Source organism: Fonsecaea multimorphosa (genome assembly GCF_000836435.1).
Source record: "Fonsecaea multimorphosa CBS 102226 unplaced genomic scaffold supercont1.28, whole genome shotgun sequence".
NCBI lineage: Eukaryota > Fungi > Ascomycota > Eurotiomycetes > Chaetothyriales > Herpotrichiellaceae > Fonsecaea > Fonsecaea multimorphosa.
The window spans coordinates 289,497-309,650 of NW_015971662.1; the positions used below are offsets into that span (position 1 = coordinate 289,497).

The following is a 20,154-nucleotide window of genomic DNA, read 5'->3' on the forward strand; positions in this document are numbered from 1 at the left end:
TTGTCTACTCCTCCATCACGACGAACAGTCCAAAAAACTGTTCCGTCACCTTGGACAAATCAACGCCATGGTCCGCCAGGCCTTGAGCGAACTCGTCGCAGTTGTGGTCATACGACGCGAAGGGAGCTCCAAAAGGATCCGCGAACTCGAGCAGCATCATCCACTGCGGGGGGCGCATCGCCTCGGGGGCGTTCGAGGTCAAGGTCGAGCTCTTGGGGTCCTGCTGGTGTTGTTTGAAGTTGACTCCGTCGTACGACTTGGTCGAGCTACCCGCGCTGGTGGCGGCCTCGTCGGGCTCGAGCACGTGCATGGCCAACAGACTCGAGAAGTGTGTGCAGAGCATCGCCCAGCACTCGTGAGCCAGCCAGTTGGTCAAGCTGGCGCGCGTCTCGGCTGCCGCGGGGGCCTCGAGGACGACGTGCGCCAGCGTCCCGCCGGCACCGCCGACGTGGCATGGTGCGAACTCGGCCCGCGACATCGACGCCAAAACACGGCACGCCGACCGGCTCAGGCTCGACAGGACGGGCATGTACTGCCGCGTGCGTGGGGTCGGGTTGTTCAGCGCGTGCATGTACTCCGGGGAAGTGAGCGTCGCTAGCGACGACACCTCGTATAGTACCATGTAGTTCGAATGGCTTTCGTTTGAGCTCGAGGAGGAGGACGACGGCGGCGATGAGCGGTAGTACCGCCGCGTGCGGTGGAAGCCAGGCAGCGCCAGCCGTTCCGGTAGGTGCTCATACGTCCACCAGTCGTTCAGGTCGCGTTCTAATTTCGCGTCCGAGTAGCCGTCCACGCTACCCCAGATGATTAGTACCGCGGAGCCGCGGAGTAGGGAGGGATTGCCAGCGCCGGGGGCGGCGGCGGCGGCGGCGGAGTAGGACGAAGAGGACATTGCTTGACGTCGGGTCGATCGAGGACAATAGGACCCGAATTATGGTCAGGGTCGCGGAGCCGATTCAACGTGATCTATTTATCTCAATGTGCCCGCTGAAGTATTGGTGTTTGCAAGTTGGCAATGAGGGATGAAGGAGTGGTATGCCTGATCGGCAATGTCCGTCATCAACGAATGTCATCATACACAGTTGCACTTCGACTGTGCTCGTACTACAGTGTGGGCGGCATATGGCCGGGGGAAAGCATCTGTCAGTCAGATGTGGAGGCGATGCCAGAGATTGTGTCCAGGAATCTTTCACTTTGTGGAACCAGCTTTCGCGCCGCCGTCTATCTTGTCTATTGACTACTCATTCATACGCCGCCTGGGACATGAACGGACTCCATTTCCTGATGGTCTCGCCGTAGAAAATCAGTACTATCGGCGCAAAGCTAAGACCCAGCGCAATGAATGCCAATACACTGCTGGCCCACTGAAATCCCAGGTTGGTGTACATTGACTGAGCCGCCAGGGGCAAGAAAGCGGCAAAGATGTTTTCGCCGGCGCAAGCAGCGGCGCTGGCACTCGCGGCATACTTGGCATAAGCGTCTGTGAGATACATCATGACGGCCTGCATGACCACCATGCTGCCTATGCCAGTCAGGGTTAATCCGATGGTGGGCAAAATCCAATGCAAGGACCTGTAGCTTGTCCAGCCGTACCAAAACAGTCCACCGGCAAGACCAATAAACGAACCCGGAATGCTCATATACAGGCGGACTTCTGGAAGTCGGGACTTAGGTGTGCGGCTTTGGGGCCGGAAAGCCCTCTCGAATAAGTAGTTCTGATACAAGCATATGAGGAGGCCGAGGAACTCGCCGACCACGATCGCGGCTTGCACATAGGCAGTTGTATGCTCTGGCCAGCCGTACAGCTTCATGAAGACCTGAGTGACACTTTGCGAGGAGACAAAGACAATGCCGTAGGAGAGCGCTGTCAGGAGTGTGAAGAAGAAGACGACCGGTTCGGTGACGAGCATATAGCCCGGTCGCACAACGTTTTCTTTCAAAAATTGGACGGGGCTGAAGTGATGCTGCTGTTTCTCTAGTTCCGAGATGTTGCCTTGTTGTTGATTAGATGCATTTCTTCTGGCCCGCTTCAGCAGGATGACCGGGCCCCGGGTTTCTTTCATGATCAGGAATATCATTGGAAACGAGCCAAAGTAGATGCAAAGTTGGCTGTAGAATATCCTGGGTTGGTCAGCAGGAGTGCCTACTCTTGATTGACCGAGACCGCTCGTACCATCGCCAGTATAAGTGTTCCTTGATAGCACCGCCAATGACTGGTCCGATTGTAACTCCGGCAAGGAGGGAAAACACATAACAACTGATTGGTAGACTTCGCCTCACAGGATCAGGGAACAAGTCAGCGACAATGCCGTCGGTTCCGTCCTGTAGAATTCCCGCGCAACAGCCAGCAAAGAAACGAGTGACGAGCAGTGTTGCGAAATTCGTAGCCACAGCTTGCGGAATGACGAAGATCGAAAATATGAAATAAGAAATCTAGCTTCCCAGCCCTTCTTAGTAACTCGGAATCTGCTTTTCCATATACCCATTCGAATGAGACTCACCAGATATCCTGGACGGACGCCAAAATCCTCCATTATGGGCAGCACGATCATTGGCGCCACAGCAGCACCAGTCGTCCAAGATGTAACGGGCCAGAAGGAGTTGGGAAAGCTCTGATCACTGACGCCGAAGTACTCGCCGATCTCTATTGCTGCTCCCGAGACTGTGGTGGCATTCCACCCGACAATGAAAGTTCTGCATGCTTATCAGTCTCATGACCATCTCGACGCAGTTCCCTATGACCTACACGTAGCATGCCAGACCCACCACTCCCCAACGCCTCGTCGCTGGCCAGTTGAACCTACCAACCTTGTGAGATTCGTGAGAAGTGTAGACCGTGGCTTCACTCACGGGTTCTCTGGATCATGCTCGTCGGTCCATCTCAGAGCGTCGGGAGGATGGGGTTCAACTGGGGACTCTGGAGATTCGGACGCGGTGTCTGTGCCCATTTGGTGTTCCAACAGGAAAATAGATCCCAGCGAGTGACAAGGCCTCAGGTCACATCAAGGTGAAACGACTTCCCGACTCATAATGACCGATCCTTATACCTCAGCGTGAACCAGACTTACCAAGCTCTGTTGCTATCAAACTCGTCTTGGCACGCTTATTTCCTCCGATAATAAAAGAGGAATGTCTCAAAAACGCGCTTTATATGAACACTTTAGTAGGCGTACTTTCCCGTGATCGAGTACTTCCATCACGACAGTGAAGAAACGAAGTTCTCATGCGGTATGATCTGTCGAGGAGCAGAAAGACCTCTTGTGCCTGTAGAGGCCGGAGGACGCCAAGACTGGCGACCAATCCACTCATTGAGCGAATCAAAAGGAGCCGGAGCTGAGCAAGGGCGGCGTCACCCCTTCTTCCGATCGGGAGTGAGCCGCTAGCAGCTAAACCATGCTCTTGGCATTTGGAGCTCCGCCTCCGCAGCTTGAACTTCAAGTTACTCGGTGCAGAGTGATTGTTACTGAAAGTCTCAAATAGTGTTCGTGGCGTGGGCCGACAGCTGCAATCATGGCCAAACGAGACGCAAGGTATAGAATCCCTGAGAGTTCTGGAAAGGCAGATGTAGCTAACATTCTGTCCGCAGATTCAGCACCGATGTGCTGATTGACACCACGCCCATGCCCGACCACATCCCAAAAGTCGAGGAGATCGGAGCCAGTTCAGCACCGTTACTGAGCGCGTCTTTCTTCATCGGAGCAAGATGCCGACCGTACAATGATGACTATATGCAATGCAAGACCGAGGCATACGGCCGGGGAGAGTTGGATTGCATGCGGGAAGGGAGGAAAGTCACGAGATGTGCGGCGAGCGTGTCAGTCCTGACCCCATAATTGAGAACGAGGAGATTGAGAATCAACTCTGAACTGGAAGAAGAGATTGCTTCAATTGCAAATTGCTGATATTGGCTGTGTATGCCGCAGGTTGGCCGACATCAACAAAAGCTGCCTGGAAGAGTTCCGAGCACACTGGAGTTGCCTGGAGAACAATAACCACCAACTATGGCAATGTAGACGGCCAGAGCGTGTGCTGAATCGATGTGTTTTCCAGAAAATCGTAAGTGACCTCTGTTCCTGCCGCCCTGTGGTGGGCTCAGACATCCTGCGTGGACTTTGAGACTGACTGGTGATAACAGGGTTTGGAGAAGACTATCCCCGATACACCAAAAGGTCAGACGCCAATTCACCTCCGGGACAAGCAGCTTTTTGCGGATTATCCAACAGTCGTCATGCCATGGGAGAAGGATGTCGGTATTAGAAAGAAGGACGCCACTCAACCGCAATGAACGGGCGTCTCCATAACTGCGCAGCATCAGAGATTCCCACACTCTCAATCATGGTGCTGAACGACCTGGTTGAGTTTTTGAGTATGGCTGAAAGATAGAGGAGCATACCAACCTGGAAGGGAGAGAGGCGTCGACAGACGGAACATCTTTGTACATATGTAAGAATTGGCCATGATGGCCAGGCAAGGCTTCATGAAATGCCAGAACAGGTTGCGTGTCTTGCCGACTCAACCTGCTCGGTGCCTGTTAGGTGGGTACGAACAATTGGTCCAGCAAAGACTTCCATATTGGCTTCGAGACTAGCTGGACTGTCAGTCAAGACGCCCATGAAGGCATTCGTTGTGGACATCATGTTTTTGCCTGAATCTACGATCCAATGTCATCTGGCCTCCATCCCTATTCCTGAGTTGAGCCACTCGAGTAATCGTTCTGTCAATTACACCGCTTCAATTTCGATTTGCCCATATAGAGTACCTCCCATTTTCGATGCACTCGTTTGTACAATGCCACTCATGCGTCCGCCTAAGATTGATGAATAGCTTTGAGACACAGGCTGTTCAGTGACCATGAGATATTGCGGCATGTGCCTACATAGAGGCTGTTGTTCTTGTCCGTTGAATGTCTGACTGAGCGTTGTCGCATTCAACGTTACCATCACTCGTCCTCTGATGGTGTTGCGCATCCATCCCCTTCGTCGTCACTGTCCTCATCATCATATCCGATCTCCTCAGCCGTCTTCTTGCCTTCAACCAAATCCTTCAGCTTCTCGGTCCATTCGTTGACCTCTTGGGCACTCCCTTCTTCCAGGCCCTGAAACCACTCGTCTATTGGTATGCCCTGGACGTATCTCGGCTGCTTGCCACGGCGGGTTTTGAGTGTGGCGAGTTGTTTTGACAACTCTTCCACCGCTAAAGTGTAAGTAGACGAAAGGGCAGGGAAGCGATCGGAAACTGGTATGTTTGACGGTCCGTTGGCCCACATGGAATCTAGTGGACTTTGAGCAGTCAAGACTGATGGATCAAGCGCAACTGGCGTCGAGGGAGGTACTATCACACCAGGGGCTCTTCGAGAGGTTCTTCTTGGTATTCCGGGTGGCATATTGGCAGGTTTGGAAGGGGTAATTGGTCGACAATCCGCATTGTGTTCGTCAAGATGGGCTGTGGTGCAACCGGTTCCTTGACAGTTGATGAGCTTCTTGCCGTGCTTGCAAGTTTTGGGCACGACAATCTCCTCGTTGCAGCGAGGACAAGAGACAGTCTTTGGGTGGTGAATGGACTGGGTCTGATTCTGGGTTGCAACCTTGTTGCGGCGGTTCTTCTTCTTCTTGTTCGGAGGCATGGTTGCCAGACTCTGATATGGTGAGGAGATAGAATGAGATCCAAGCTGTCCTTCCAAAGATGTCTTGAGTAGATGATGATCTGAAACTGTAGTCAAGGCCCGCTGACCACAGCCGTCATGCTAAGCGAACCAAAAACCAGATACGGCGCGGTTGATGAGTCTTAGCTAGTCCAACTGCGAGAGGTCTTTCCTTGGCTCTCCAGATGCTTGTCTCAGAACAACAAATCATATTGACTTCGGCTCGTGGTGCTGATCGTGTTACGAAGCTTTTCTGGCCAGGGAGCTCAGCCTTGCGCATGGCCATCAAATACCTTGTCCGCTTCAAAACGCAACAGTATCTTCTGTCAATCCCTTGACGCCCGTGGCCAGTACTCTGAGCCAATCTCTGAAATGACTGAGTCGTTGACAGGATGGTGGGTATGACAGCAGTCAGCGCCAGTCACTCTTCAGGCTCCAACTGTGGTCTCCGAAGCACATCAGATGTTGTCTGTGAGTGCACACTGTTCGAGCCACGTTTTCAAGAACAAATGCATGATAGGACGGATATAAAATGCCTCAATATACTGTTTCTATTTGTGAGAGAGCAAGATCCTCCTTGGTGCAAGGAGCGTGGGTAGCAGTGCCGACAAGGCTGAAGTTTGCAGTACATTGCCGTTGGGAAACAGGCAGAAGTGGACCGCCGACCCTCATGATGCCCGGAACGGATCATCTCTAGGTCCTCATGCGCTAACGGTCACAGCCGGGGGCCTTCACTTCTTAAGGGCAGGTGAGCCGGATCGGCCCTCTAGGGTTCACTAAAGGTCCTCGGGGTCCAAAGGTTAGGACACATCTTAACTCGCAGTGGCCGGGATCCATCATCTGCCAATTGTTTCATGACCGCATCCCAGTCCGCACACCATCTTTCCATGTCCCCTGGCAGGTGGCTGTTCAGGTGACAACCAGTTATTCTTTTCCATGTCCCCTTAGCACGTACCAAGGCTTTGTTTGCAGGGATATATCATCCGACTGCCGTCACCATCACCGTCATGGCGCAGTCTACTCTCTCGCCGCCGCAGTCCCCCGTCTCCTCGACATCACGCGAAAGACCTCTCCAAATCAACCGAGCAAACACCGCCCCGGAGAAGATGTCAGTGAATGGGCACCTTGCGTCTGTAGGCCAGAACGGGACGGCAGATTTTGAACATGGTGTCCAAGTCGTTGACGAGGACAAGCAGTTCAAGTATGACCCCTGGTTTCCCTCTGCTACACCCAGTCTTACTGACCTGTTGCAGCCCTGATCTGGGCAAGTATCTCAGCTACTCCGGAGTTTCCCATGCCGGGTTCAACTATCATCTCATCTCCGTCTTCGGATCGCAGTCAACCGGCAAGTCCACCCTACTCAATGCTCTCTTCGAGACCGATTTCTCCGTCATGGCCGAGTCAGAAAGACGCCAAACTACTAGAGGGATATGGCTGGCGAAAAACAAATCTGCATCGACGGAGATGGCGGACAATATCCTGGTAATGGACGTCGAAGGAACAGACGGTCGGGAACGAGGGGAAGACCAAGACTTTGAACGCAAGAGCTCTCTATTTGCGTTGGCCACCAGCGAAGTGCTGATGGTCAATATCTGGGAGCATCAGGTCGGATTATACCAGGGCGCCAATATGGGATTGCTGAAGACGGTCTTTGAAGTCAACCTCCAACTGTTTCTCAAGGACAGAAAGTCCACCTCGCGGAGCTTGTTATACTTTGTCATTCGAGATTTTCTTGGGACGACACCACTGCAGAATCTGCGCAATACGTTGATGCAGGACATGGGGAGGATATGGTCCAGTTTGTCCAAGCCTCCGGGGTTGGAGAAGAGCAGCATTGACGACTACTTCGATTTTGCTTTTACTGCTCTGCCACACAAGCTATATCAACCAGAGCAGTTTAAGGCTGAGGTGGCGAAGATGGCAACACGGTTCAGGGACGGTCGTCGCGACCGCCGAAGAGATGCATTGTTGGGCGAATTTGACGGTGGTATATTTCTCCCAGAATATCACCGGCGGATACCCGCGGACGGCTTCTCCCATTACGCCGAAGGTATCTGGGATCAGATTGTGAATAACAAAGACCTCGATCTTCCGACCCAGCAAGAACTCCTGGCCCAGTTCAGGTGCGATGAGATAATGAGAGAAGTCATGATCCCTTTTGACGAGGCGATCACCCCACTCGAGACAAAACAAGCAGACGCTGCAAGAATGGGCGCAGCCGAACCTATATCTGGATTAGGTGCTGCTATGAAGGAAGCGCGAACAGATGCCATCAAGAATTTCGAGACTGAAGCAAGTAGATACCACAAGGGTGTTTATCAACGGAAACGGACGGAGCTCGAGAGCAAGATTGACACCAGGCTGAAGGCGCTTTTCGCTGGGCAACTTTCAGCAGCGCACAAACAGGGCGTTCAACAGTTCTCGGACGCGGTCAGTTCCGCGGTCAAGGCTGGGCAGAAGAAAGGGGCGTCGTACGATTTCGCTGAAATCGTAACAGAACAGAAGAAGATCGCGCTCGATAACTTTGCTTCCGTTGGGAAAGAGGTCGCGATCGAGGGGTTGCCTTGGTCTGACTATAAACAAGAAATGGCTCTGTACCAGAAAGAACTCGACAAGATCTCAGGTCAGCTGCGACGGGACGAAATCCGTCGACTTGCAACCAGGGTTGAAAGATGGGTCAGGAGCAAACTCAATGACAGCGTCGGCTTGGAGTTCAATGCTCTTGGGTCCGGCCGCGGTGGCTCTGGTGCTCCCGAGCAGGGAGATCGTCCTCAGGAAAAGGGCATTTGGGACCGAATCTGGTCTTTGTTCGTCGCCACTGTGAAGGATGCTGAGAAGCGCTTCGCTGACCGAGCCGCTTCCTTTGACGCTAGCGCCGAAGAAGTTGAGGTCGGCATCTGGCGCCTCAGAAGGAAAGCCTGGGGCGTACTACGTTCTAAGATTGACGAAGAAATGATGGAAGGTAATCTCTTACTGAAGCTCCGAGAGAACTTTGAGGACAAATTCCGATACGACGAGGCGGGCGTTCCGCGGATCTGGCGTCCAACCGACGACATTGAGGGCATTTATACCCGGGCTCGAGAAAGTACCCTAACTCTGATACCTCTCCTCGCCCGCTTCCGGCATTCAGAGACCGGAGCTCCACCACCTCTTGACCGGTGGATCGGACCTACTCCTGCAGCAGCCACGGCGGCTGATGAGGAAGATCTGACTCCCATTGGTGGCGTCGACGAGGAAGAGGGAAAGAGTCTGGAAGAGGAGACGACAATCCTCAATGAGGCCAAACGGCAGGACTTGACTGTTAGATTCAAGAAGGCCGCTGATGGTGTTTATGTCGAAGCCAAGCGTAGTGCGATTGGTGGTATGACACAGGTGCCCCTTTACTTCTACGGTCTCTTGCTGGCACTGGGTTGGAACGAGATCGTTGCTGGTGAGTCTCAAAAGGTTGTCCTCGGAGTGGCACTAACATCCCGGCAGTTCTTCGCAATCCCGTCTACTTTATGTTCCTTATTATCCTCGCCATCGCCGCTTATGTCACTTACACCCTGAATCTGTGGGGCCCGATGTTCAAGATGGCAAATGCGGCGTCCCAACAAGCCTTGGAAGAGGGCAAAAAGCGGCTTCGAGAGTTTTTGGAGGAAAACCCCACGGCGAGACACGCTGTGGCAATGTCAACCGGCCGCGATGAGTACGAAATGAGCAATCTGAGCTCGACTGCAAGGTCGAGGAAGGTGAAGACCGATGGCGCGGATGACGAGGATGTTGATGATATTTAGCGTTGCGGGCATGACTGTTTGTGTTCTGTGGTGTGGCACAATCCTGATGACAGCGATTATTACCTTGATGTTGCATAATGCACACTTGACCGGACCGAGAGTTGGAACAGACGACTTGGAATAGAGAACCTACCTAGGTATGCATGGTTGTTACAAACATCCTGGCCTTTTGTGCAATGGCCTTCTCACCAGCCACGTACCGCAAGGGTCTGAGGGATCCTCCAGCCTGGATGTAGCCTGGACGAGCCCTGTGGGTGGCATGATCTATTTCCTAATGCTAAGTCTCCAGAGGCGGCCTCGAACTGGATGAAGCCGAGATCCAGTAGTATCGCCACTACCTAGCGAAGTACCTAGGTACCCAGGTATGATCCCAGTCCAGCCACCCATTCAGCCAGCCCCAACTGGCCCAAGAACACGGCCGCAGCTCATCGATCAGCCTTTCCTTATAACCCTTGCATTCTCGATCAGCCGCAAGTATTTGTTGAGTCCTGGGGGGCTCAGAGATTCTGTCTGAATGCCTCGAGCTGTTTGCTCCACTAGAAGGCGAGATACATCCTCTCCAAAGGCTGTCTCAAGGATCCGCTGTCACAGGTCCTCGGGCACGCGCTGATGACGGCACCAACGGGGCAGCAACCAGGAGCAGCAATATGGGTGGTCACGCCGCCCATTAGTCGGCACCTGTCACTTGGAATGCTCACGCGGATGGGCTCGTGGGCCTTGAGGCTCCAGATGGATGCGGGGTGGAGGCTTACTCGTCCTGCCCCTGTAAGGCCCAGTGGCCCCGTTGGCCCTGTATCTTGGTGGCATTCGGACCCAGCCCTATCAGGGCATGGGCGTGAGCGATAAGGTTGCTGTGCAGCTCGGCAGCTGGCCGCGACCTGCCGCCAATGCAGATGACACCATCCACCAGGCATCTGTTCCTGTTGATCGCAACTTGGGCGCTTTTCTCCAGATCTGTCCACATGTCAACTGTTCCCTCATAGAGACCTACAAGCTGCTTCGTTCTCGTCTCCCATCTTCCCCCTCAGCCGCACCTCACCATGGTCCGCAAAACGTCCTCTGGCTTCTTCTCGTCCATTCACGAAGACATGCCACTTCATGTATCAAGGGGCTATGATCGAATAGTCCAGCATACGGCCTACCCGCCCTCCTCGATACCTACCAGTCCCCAAAAAGAGAAATTCTCTCCTGAAAGATATACCCAGCCGTACATGGACTTCATGACTCAGAACCCGACCATATTTCATGCCGTCGACTATTTCACAACCAAGCTAGACAAGGCTGGCTATGTCTATCTATCAGAACGTGAACAGTGGAAGATGAAGCCAGGTGGAAAATACTACACCAAGCGAAATGGCAGTGCATTCATTGCCTTTGCCGTTGGGAAAGACTACAAGCCTGGAAATGGTGTTGGAATAGTCGCCGGTCATATCGATGCTCTCACCGCAAAGGTCAAGCCGGTTCCAAAACTGCAGACGAAAGCTGGGTATGTTCAGCTCGGGGTCGCACCTTACGCCGGTGGGATGAACATGACCTGGTGGGATAGAGATTTGGGCATCGGCGGCAAGGTTCTTGTAAAGAAGGACGATGGAACTATAGAAGAAAAGCTTGTCAAGCTGGACTGGCCCATTGCAAGAATACCAACGTTGGCTCCCCATTTTGGGGCAGCGGCTCAGGGCCCGTTCAACCCAGAAACCAACATGGTTCCAATCATCGGGCTTGACAATTCAGACATTTCGGGAAAGGAGCTACCTTCGCTGAAGCTGCCTGCCGGAACGTTTGTCGCAAAACAACCAGAGCGCCTGGTGCGAGCGATTGCAGGGCAACTGGGTGTCAAGGAGTACACTTCCATCGTCAACTGGGAACTAGAGCTTTTCGACATCCAGCCCGCCCAGCTTGGAGGCTTGGACAAAGAGTTCATTTTTGCAGGGAGAATCGACGACAAGCTTTGCTGCTTTGCTGCTATTGAAGGACTTCTGGCCTCCCCGGACGACGCTTCCCCTGGTATCATCAAAATGGTTGGTTGCTTCGACGATGAAGAAGTAGGAAGCTTTCTAAGACAAGGCGCACGATCGAACTTTATGCCCAGCGTCATCTCGAGGATTTGTGAGGCCCTAAGCGACTACTGTGGACCCAACCTTATCAATCAGACGCTGGCAAACTCGTTCCTTGTCTCTTCCGATGTGATCCACGCAGTCAACCCCAACTTCCTCTACGCATATCTGGAGAATCACGCGCCGCGCTTGAATGTTGGAGTGGCCGTCTCTGCGGATCCCAATGGGCACATGACAACCGACAGCGTCTCAAGTGCCCTGTTGTCCCGAATTGCTGAGAAATGTGGGAGCACATTGCAAGTGTTCCAAATTCGCAATGACAGTCGAAGCGGTGGCACCATTGGACCCATGACCAGGTATGTTCGTCTAATGTCATTCTAGAATTATGGATACTAACTGTAGGGTTCTTAAAGCTCAAGATTAGGCTGTCGCGCAATCGACTGCGGCATCCCGCAGTTATCAATGCATTCGATCCGAGCAACCACAGGATCGCTCGACCCTGGCCTCGGAGTGCAGCTGTACAAGGGTTTCTTCGATTATTATGAAGAGGTCGATGCTGAGTTTGCCAACTAGAACATGCAGAGATTTCGATCGGATGTAACAATACCGCACCATGTAGACGCTAGGGACTCGTGATTTTCCATTAGAGAATGGGCCTCGGAATTCAATTCGATTCCATCCCGTTTCAAAGGGTTTACACCCAAGCACTTCGGTGCAAGGCTTCCGAAATCAATCGTGTTGTCAGGTTGGATCTTTTGTTCCAAGTTTCTTGTTTGAGTCTTTATCAAGAACAATAGACCGTCCGGGCGCTCTTGAATGAAGTCAGTTCGCAGCCCTTTTCAGTCCTCGTCTCGAATGCTTTGAATATTTATCCATTCTTTGTTTTGGTCATAAGGGAGAAAGTACAGCCTTTGAGTTCCGTCTACAGCATAAAGAGCTGGGCCTATGCTTTGTCTGAAGGCCAATGTGTTTGTGTCTTGATATAACTGAGAAGGTTCGCGCCTGTGGGTGCATAAACCTTGTATCTTCAAGACGACAATTGCGTTGAACACAATACCAAGATCTCGACACCATCCTGCTACCATACAGCAACAGAATCACACAAAAGGACAAGTCGAAACTCCCCACTAACCTCTCCGAGTAGTCTTCAAGTCGTACGATATGGCCTCGTCGATCACACACATCGAACCGTCCTTCATGTCCCGTCTCTCCCTCTCATCCCTTCTAGTTGATCTTTTCTACAGAATTGACCACGATGCAATCTTCACCGCCAAGTCGAGGGACACTGAAGTGATGCCGGTGAATCTTGAGGAAGGAGGAATTCTATCAGACACTGAAACTGACCTTTCGGCAGATTCAGAAGCCGTCGGCTATCCAGAAGAGTTGACCATGCACATTGTGCTCGGAGCTGCGATGCAATATCTACAGGTCCGGGAATTTGGCTTCGTCGTCAGCCGCGAAGTGCGAGGATACTCTTATGAAGAACTCATTTTGGCTCTCAAGAGACTTTTGAGGTGGCCTAACTGTCCATCGCCCGCCGTGACCGATACAGCATACGACTATGTCCACCAAGCCGTGAAAGTGGTTATCGCGCAGCTAGAGATTGGCAACTGGCCGATTGAGCCACTGGCGAGGGACGCACGCGATGTTGACCTTTTTGCAATTTATGACGATGCTGACACAGCAGGCAGGGTGCAACAACGCACACGAAGGTCTGGGTCTCCGGCAGAGAGCAACTGTTCCATCACACCGAGCGAAAGCGCCTCGCAAGTGCCTTCCCGGGAGACACGAACGAGACAATGGTACAGTCCCGCGAACACAACATCTTGGGGTGAAGAGTCTCATGGGGTAAGGTATATTCGCAAGCGAGGTTCGCTTTCCGCGATCTTTAATGTTCGGCGACGCCATCGGTGCTCGGCACCTTCACCCGAGTCTGTGGATCGATGACTGACGAGACCCAACATAGCCGTGGAAGCAGGAGGAAGAGGGAACAGACAGAACGATAGCTTTGATCGCTGGCTGGATCAGGGAGGGAGGAACAAGGTAATTATCTGCCATTAATAGGGGAGTTGTTATTAGGGGTTGCAGCCTCGTCACAAGCAACTTCCTTGCCAAGCCTTTCCCGATTGAATGTTTCTTCTTTCCGAGGTACACGATCAGACACTTCTATTAATCCAAAATCCAAGATTCCAAGGTTATCAACCATCAAACCAACCAGTTCCCTTCTTGTCCATTTGATCTAGATATACTATTTAAGGTCAAGAACTCCTCCCCAAGGTGAATTTCTCTTATTCATGATCGGCATTGGAGATCGAAGAGGGCTGGTCGACGCTGCCCCAATTCAAGCAAGACTTTAATGCTGCGGCAGAGAGTTTACAGTGTCTCCAGCTGGATCTTCTCCTCGGTGTATTCTTCAATCTCTGACTCACCATGGACACCATCCCGAGTGACCGCTGCAGCCTCTGTCTCCGAGCTGTCTAGGGAGATGGCAAGTCGGATAGTTGCCTAGGACAAACAGGGGCGTACTATCAACGCCTATTGACGGTGCAGCTGTTTCCTTGATCTCCCATCACTTGTCCCGACATGGGAAAATAAGGCCCAAGGACATGGCAGAACACTCTTCGAAACGCCACCAGACGAGAGCAAGGTGAACAAGTCCGCATGACCCCCGGCACCCAGGTGCCCGGAGAGAAGACAGCAGTAAGTCCACTAGTCCACAGCCTCTACGAGAGATTTGTCTCCATTTCCGAGGTTATATGCCCGACAGAGTGAAGCAAATCTTTCGGCTGTATGTACTGGCGGCAGGACACATACGAGGGCGGTACTTTTGCTCTCGGCGCGTCCCTTCAATCTCCCGATCTTTTCTATCGCCGAAAGTTCCCTGGTGACCTCCATCGGCTGTTCTACTCCAGACATCATGCAAGCTTCTTCTAATTTTCTCAGCATCTCACGGACAGTCGACGATTCCCCGCATTTCACCAGGTACACGCGCGCGGACCTTGTCGGGACCAAGATGAAAAGGTGGGGAGCCAAGGAATACTTCTCACAAGCGAAGTCATCAGACTGGAATACTGCCAGCAAACAACCAATTGCTCAGTTGTTGCTCAACAAATATGGATAGAGCCCAGCCTTGGCTTCTTCTTGACCTTCGCTGCCAACACCTCACTCCTTGGAAACCCAGTTATGCCCCCCGCATAGCTTTCATGTTTGGGTCAAGACATCCTCGGAGTACAGAAGTTGTCGGTACTTGGCGCGTGAAACAAATAACCGGAAGGCACGAATTGCCGAATACTACCCAGGACGAAGGCTTTATATATCTGTTTGATCAGACCCGGGGTTTGGGAGGCTTTCCAACGTCAACTCTGGTATTCTGGGAGTGTCTTCTGTCCCTGATACCCCTTGAACTCAAAGGTTTTCACTCCTCACGTACTGGTCTTCCGACTGTCTCGCCAAATCCGTCGAGGCACCATGGCTGATGTGGAGAAACCAGAAGCCATACAGGCTGATGAAACGCCCAAGCAAGCAGACGATGCAGTAACTGAGCTCAAAAAAACCATCACGGTTGACACACTTCATAACGATGAGGCTATGAAAGTCCTTGTTGCTTATACTGGTGAGGAAACGTGGGATGAGAAGGAGGAAAAGAAAGTCCAGAGGAAGATCGATCGCCGGCTGCTTCCCATTCTCTGCGCTACGTACGGGTTGCAGTATTATGACAAGGCGATGCTCTCGCAAGCGGTATGTGGGACAACTGGATTCTCCTCCGACTCGATATCTCTGTGTTGAACATGATATACATAGGCACTTTTTGGGCTTCGCACTGATCTCGAACTCGAAGTCGGCAATCGCTATTCTTTCTCTGCGTCAATCTTTTATCTGGGCTTCATCGTCGGTGCCTACCCTGCTATTGTCATGGCACAGCGCTTTCCCATTGAACGAGTTGCTTCAGGTATCGTCTGTGTTTGGGGAATTTGCTTGATGTGCACTGCTGCTTGCCACAACTGGCAGGGCCTCTACGCCCAGCGATTCTTCTTGGGGCTTCTGGAATCCGGAATCAGTCCCATGTTTATGTTGGTGGTGGGTCAGTTTTACAAGAAGAACGAGCAGGCGCTGCGGATGGGGTAGGTTTCGTTCCTCTGATATGCATTTATTATCTATGGTCGATACTGACGTGTGGTTATTTTTTAAGCGCCTGGTATTGCTGCACCGGTTACGTCTCGATTGTGTCCCCATTGATCAACTACGGTCTCGGCCACATCCACGGTTCCCTCTCCCCTTGGCGCTATATGTACTTGGTCGCTGGAGCTATTACCATCATCTGGTCTGTGGTTATCCTCTTCTTTATGCCTCCTGACCCTATCCGCGCACGGGGCTTTAACGAGCGGGAACGATACATCGCTGTAGCCCGCTTACGCATCAACAACGCGGGCGTCCGCAACACCCATTTCAAAAAGGAACAACTTTGGGAACTCCTCCTCGACGTGAAGTTCTGGATTGTCTTCTCAATGGCGTTCCTCATCATGATCGCGAATGGACCCGTTTCGACCTTCACTCCGATCATCATTGCCAGTTTTGGGTTCAATACTCTAAATTCGCTGCTGCTGGTCATGCCCGCCGGTGCGATCATCGGAACTGTAGAATGGGTCGCACCTTATATCGCGTACAAGTTTCCAGGCATGCGAGCCTATTTGGTGACCATTTGCGAGATGGGCACGATCTTGGCGAGTCTTCTGCTTTGGTTGTTGCCTAGAGATGCCACCGGCGGATTGCTGTTTGGAGCTTACACCCTGGCGAGCTTTGGAGGTGGCTATGCGGTGTTGATGGGCATGCAGATTGCCAATACAGCTGGGTATACGAAGAGGAGTTTGGCGAGTTCGGGCATCTTTGTGGGCTATTGTCTGGGTAAGTGCTTTCCCCTTTGCCTTTCTCAAAGTCAAGTCCATGGATCGCCCGGCAGTCCCCTGGTTTACAGTACATGTTACACGACAACCTGTTTCTAACTCTGGGATCCTAGGCAACTTCGTCGGGCCTCTCCTCTTCAAGCCCGAGGACGCTCCCAGGTACGCACCGGGCTTTACCGCCGTCGTCATCACTTCGGCGATCGCCGCCGCCCTGTCCATCGTGTATCGCTTCATCTGTGTCTGGGAGAATAAGAAGCGGGACAAGGCGGGCACAATGGAGGCGTTCGAGCATGCCTACGAGGACGATTTGACGGACAGAAAGGTACGTGGGATTGACGTCAATGTTTACAGTTTCTGGCTCTCTACCCATCCCTTCTCTTCCCAGCTCCTTGCAATGCGGATTCGACAATTTCCGTTTCTTGCTCGCCAATGTGATTTTCGAACGAAAAGTGCTAACAGGTTTTGGCGTCAATGCTGCAGAATCCGCAATTCAGATACACGCTCTAAGCTTTGCAGAGGCCTGTCTGGTGGTATCCGTGCAAACGTAGTTTGCAGAGTCGATACACATATGCGTATTTGACGTCCTGCTGGTGGACCTCGTTAGTATCACAAGTGTTGATCATCTGGCCAATCTACCTGTCGAGAGATCTGATAGTTATACGAGAGAGATTGCTTGACCATGGTACCTATCCGTAAGATCCCTTCTCTACGGCGGTGTAAAATTTACGCCTGGGAAAGAATAAAAGGACGTTCAAGTCTATCACGTTTCTGGGCGCCTTTCTGGCTCGGGGTTGTCTGCGTGAATCTGCTTTCGCTGCTACATCTGTACCTAGGTAGCATGGGAGAGGTCGGAACCATATATTAAGATACTGTGAGAGTTGCTGGCGAGACACAGGATGGGTTGGATGCATTGTGCGCTCACTGGCTTGATCGAATGCCAACACCCATTCTGGTGGCTCGAGGGTCGGGATCAAAGTTCCCGTGGATGAGCTGTTGATGAGGAAACGCAACTGTTGACGCTACGAGAAATACTGAGGTTTTCCAAGATGCTGTTGTCCAGCCGGCCTAGCCATTTCTCCCCCCGGGGCCGGGGTTCTTGACCTACCAAACTACATACCTACAACAGAGCCTCCCAGTCCATCGTCCTGTAAGCGTCCTTGACGCTAGCCAACTCGCTCTGCTTGATACCGAGCTCCTCCCAGGTCAACAGTCCCTCCTCACCACTCCAGCTCCGGTCCTTCAACTCGTTCCACATGGCCATCATGATGCCCATCTCCAGCCCGAAACCCGGCCAGACGTTGCTAAAGTCCTCCAGCGAGGTCTGGACGTATTTAGACGGGTTGCCCGTGACGGCAGTCCAGTCGCTGAGCAGTTTTCCGGTCGTGGTATCTTCGCTGTGGGCGAGCACGAAGCGGCCCTGTGGACGCAACGTGAGGTTCGGTTGTCTGAGGATGGACAGGGCGAATATCCCGATGTTCTTGTGCGGGTCGCCGATGGCTTTGATGGGCGTGTCTGGGCGAGCGGGCGAGAGTTGGATGTAGGTATTGGCTGTTTTCTACACATACGTCAGTAACTGATGGCACTAGCACGTTGTCGTGGTCCAGGGCAGGCAAAAGAGAGGAAACTTACCAAGAAATTCGGTGTGAATATGGGGTAGGCAAAGTTATTCCCATACCAGGTGATCCAGAAGAAAGTGGTCTTGGCCAGTAAGGCTTTATCAGAGCGGATGTAGTCGTCGATCCGGTTCTTGCCTTCAAAGTGCGGCACAATATATTTGCCGTCGGTCAGCTTCTTGCCGTTGGGAAGTGTGCTCCAGATGTAGTGTTTTAGAGAAGCGGTCTTGGAGGCCGCTCTGGCCATGTTGATGCCTTGGGTGACCTCGATTTCAATCGCCTTTTCGGGATTGAAACTGTGGGCCACGAATGGCTCGAAGAAATCGGTTATGGCGAAGATGGCGTGCGAGCCCTACAACAAGTGCAATGGTTAGTAATTAGGATGAAGAGCATGGATGATAGGTGGATTTCTCCCGTACTTCAAAGCCTTTGATCAGCGATTGCTCGTCGTTGATATCGGCCTTGACGACTTCAACACCTCGCTTGGCCAAGGCAGCGGCTTTCTCGCTGCTGGGATTGCGCGTCAGGCCCCTGATCTTGTAGCTGCCATCTGCGAGTGCGGCGTTGATCAGGGACAGTCCTTGAGTGCCTGTGGCTCCCACAACTGTCAACAGCTTGGCCATGGTGTCTGAGCAGAAAGTAGCTTGTGGATGGATATAGGCAAGTATTGAGAATGTAAGACGTGAAACTAAGAAAGCTTCGGAAATGTATGTGCTTGATCTTGCTTGATTGAGAACTTGATACTCTCCTTCCTACCTTCATGAGCACGAACAGTGGGGATTCTTATACTTCCTTTGGCGCGTATTCATATCGACGCTGCTGTATCATCAAGCATGTTGTCATCCTCCCAACCTGCCTGGATTGCCAATATGTCCTTGCGTCGAAGGAACAACAACCACAGCCGAATACGAGAGATGAATAATGGAAGCACTTTTTGGCAAGATTTTGACAACAGCTTCTCATGAGAACTCGACCATGGTTGTCCCAAGCGAGCCTCTTCCAAGACCCTACTTGGAACGCGCCATGACTAACGAGTGTGGTTAAACCCTCGAGATTTCAAGTCAACCACACTTTGAGGGAGGTCGAAGGCAAGGCGTAGACCCAAATGAAGGAAGAAGGGAACAAGGCTTAAGCTTCAAGGGCGTCGATGGCCTCGTATTGACAACTCCACCAACCCCTTTCCTTAGGTAAACGAGGCATTCTTCTATCATTGGTCCAGCAGGTGTGTACCATGACGCACCCGCCGAGCCGCCAAAAGTTGCTGACACAAAGTCGAATAGTCGTTCCAGGCAACGTTGCCGCTTTGAAATCCGATACGAGCATTTGTCACGTGCGCAAGACCCCAGTCTTCAGGTGTCTCCGCGGTCGGCAAGCAAACAACCATGAAAGTCGTCTCTCCGAGGAAGTTGGTGGGCTGAACGCAGGCACTGAGAGCTTAGAGCAGCCAGAGATCGTCATCATCTAACTACCTAGGTAACTACACCTTCACACCACAGCGACGTTTTGTCACCCAACTCCAGCGCGACGCATTATTCATCCTCACTGACCTTCTTCGAGCTATTGATCCTTGCCTGCGTTAGCTCTCAGACACCTCTGCATTCGCCATGGCTGCGAGCGTGGCCTCAAAGCGTCTCTTCCAAGAATACAAGTCCCTTCTGACCAATCCACCCGACGGCATCACCGCCGGCCCCGTGAGCGAGGATGACCTCTTCGTATGGGAGGCTCTGATCCAAGGGCCCGAAGGTACGCCGTTTGAAGGCGGCATCTTCCCTGCAGAACTCAAGTTCCCCAAGGACTATCCCCTCAACCCGCCCAAGATGAAGTTCCTCGGCGAGATCTGGCATCCCAATGGTAAGAGTAGCAAATGCCCCAAGGAGCCCTTCGACTAACACGCAGCGCAGTCTACACCAACGGCGAAGTCTGTATTTCCATCCTGCATCCCCCTGGCGACGACCCAAACCACTACGAGAGTGCCTCGGAGAGATGGTCACCTATTCAGAGCGTGGAGAAGATCTTGATATCTGTCATGTCCATGTTGGCCGAGCCGAACGATGAAAGCCCGGCAAATGTAGAGGCGGCAAAAATGTGGAGAGAACGACGGCCGGACTTTGAGAAGAGAGTGAGAGAAGGAGTGCGACGGTCACTGGGATTATGATTTCAGCATCTTGG

The 20,154-nt window shown here is 52.4% G+C and overlaps 10 protein-coding genes across 10 annotated transcripts; 6 read left to right on the forward strand and 4 right to left on the reverse strand.

Moving 5' to 3' along the window:
- Positions 1–4: 4 nt before the first annotated feature.
- Z520_10187 (uncharacterized protein) lies at positions 5–892 on the reverse strand (the record flags this gene model as incomplete). Its single annotated transcript, XM_016780681.1, has 1 exon — positions 5–892. The coding sequence occupies one exon, from the start codon at positions 890–892 to the stop codon at positions 5–7; it is 888 nt and encodes a 295-aa protein (XP_016628284.1).
- A 349-nt stretch (positions 893–1,241) lies between these two features.
- Z520_10188 (uncharacterized protein) lies at positions 1,242–2,948 on the reverse strand (the record flags this gene model as incomplete). The annotated part of the gene is made up of 5 exons (XM_016780682.1): positions 1,242–2,121; positions 2,174–2,433; positions 2,502–2,694; positions 2,747–2,800; positions 2,851–2,948. The coding sequence occupies 5 exons, from the start codon at positions 2,946–2,948 to the stop codon at positions 1,242–1,244; spliced, it is 1,485 nt and encodes a 494-aa protein (XP_016628285.1).
- A 562-nt stretch (positions 2,949–3,510) lies between these two features.
- Z520_10189 (uncharacterized protein) lies at positions 3,511–4,285 on the forward strand (the record flags this gene model as incomplete). The annotated part of the gene is made up of 4 exons (XM_016780683.1): positions 3,511–3,530; positions 3,587–3,814; positions 3,924–4,056; positions 4,136–4,285. 4 exons carry the CDS (start codon positions 3,511–3,513, stop codon positions 4,283–4,285), a joined length of 531 nt encoding a protein of 176 aa, XP_016628286.1.
- Positions 4,286–4,939: 654 nt separating this feature from the next.
- On the reverse strand, positions 4,940–5,623 carry Z520_10190 (uncharacterized protein; the record flags this gene model as incomplete). The annotated part of the gene is made up of 1 exon (XM_016780684.1): positions 4,940–5,623. One exon carries the CDS (start codon positions 5,621–5,623, stop codon positions 4,940–4,942), a length of 684 nt encoding a protein of 227 aa, XP_016628287.1.
- Positions 5,624–6,648: 1,025 nt separating this feature from the next.
- Positions 6,649–9,417, forward strand: Z520_10191 (protein sey1; the record flags this gene model as incomplete). Its single annotated transcript, XM_016780685.1, has 3 exons — positions 6,649–6,842; positions 6,895–9,071; positions 9,119–9,417. The coding sequence occupies 3 exons, from the start codon at positions 6,649–6,651 to the stop codon at positions 9,415–9,417; spliced, it is 2,670 nt and encodes an 889-aa protein (XP_016628288.1).
- Positions 9,418–10,457: 1,040 nt separating this feature from the next.
- Z520_10192 (uncharacterized protein) lies at positions 10,458–12,044 on the forward strand (the record flags this gene model as incomplete). Its single annotated transcript, XM_016780686.1, has 2 exons — positions 10,458–11,827; positions 11,885–12,044. 2 exons carry the CDS (start codon positions 10,458–10,460, stop codon positions 12,042–12,044), a joined length of 1,530 nt encoding a protein of 509 aa, XP_016628289.1.
- A 588-nt stretch (positions 12,045–12,632) lies between these two features.
- Positions 12,633–13,418, forward strand: Z520_10193 (uncharacterized protein; the record flags this gene model as incomplete). Its single annotated transcript, XM_016780687.1, has 1 exon — positions 12,633–13,418. One exon carries the CDS (start codon positions 12,633–12,635, stop codon positions 13,416–13,418), a length of 786 nt encoding a protein of 261 aa, XP_016628290.1.
- Positions 13,419–14,939: 1,521 nt separating this feature from the next.
- Positions 14,940–16,879, forward strand: Z520_10194 (uncharacterized protein; the record flags this gene model as incomplete). The annotated part of the gene is made up of 5 exons (XM_016780688.1): positions 14,940–15,209; positions 15,273–15,592; positions 15,661–16,373; positions 16,486–16,694; positions 16,832–16,879. 5 exons carry the CDS (start codon positions 14,940–14,942, stop codon positions 16,877–16,879), a joined length of 1,560 nt encoding a protein of 519 aa, XP_016628291.1.
- Positions 16,880–17,489: 610 nt separating this feature from the next.
- Positions 17,490–18,608, reverse strand: Z520_10195 (uncharacterized protein; the record flags this gene model as incomplete). The annotated part of the gene is made up of 3 exons (XM_016780689.1): positions 17,490–17,927; positions 18,002–18,337; positions 18,405–18,608. 3 exons carry the CDS (start codon positions 18,606–18,608, stop codon positions 17,490–17,492), a joined length of 978 nt encoding a protein of 325 aa, XP_016628292.1.
- A 981-nt stretch (positions 18,609–19,589) lies between these two features.
- Positions 19,590–20,140, forward strand: Z520_10196 (uncharacterized protein; the record flags this gene model as incomplete). Its single annotated transcript, XM_016780690.1, has 2 exons — positions 19,590–19,836; positions 19,887–20,140. The coding sequence occupies 2 exons, from the start codon at positions 19,590–19,592 to the stop codon at positions 20,138–20,140; spliced, it is 501 nt and encodes a 166-aa protein (XP_016628293.1).
- Between the last annotated feature and the right edge of the window lie 14 nt (positions 20,141–20,154).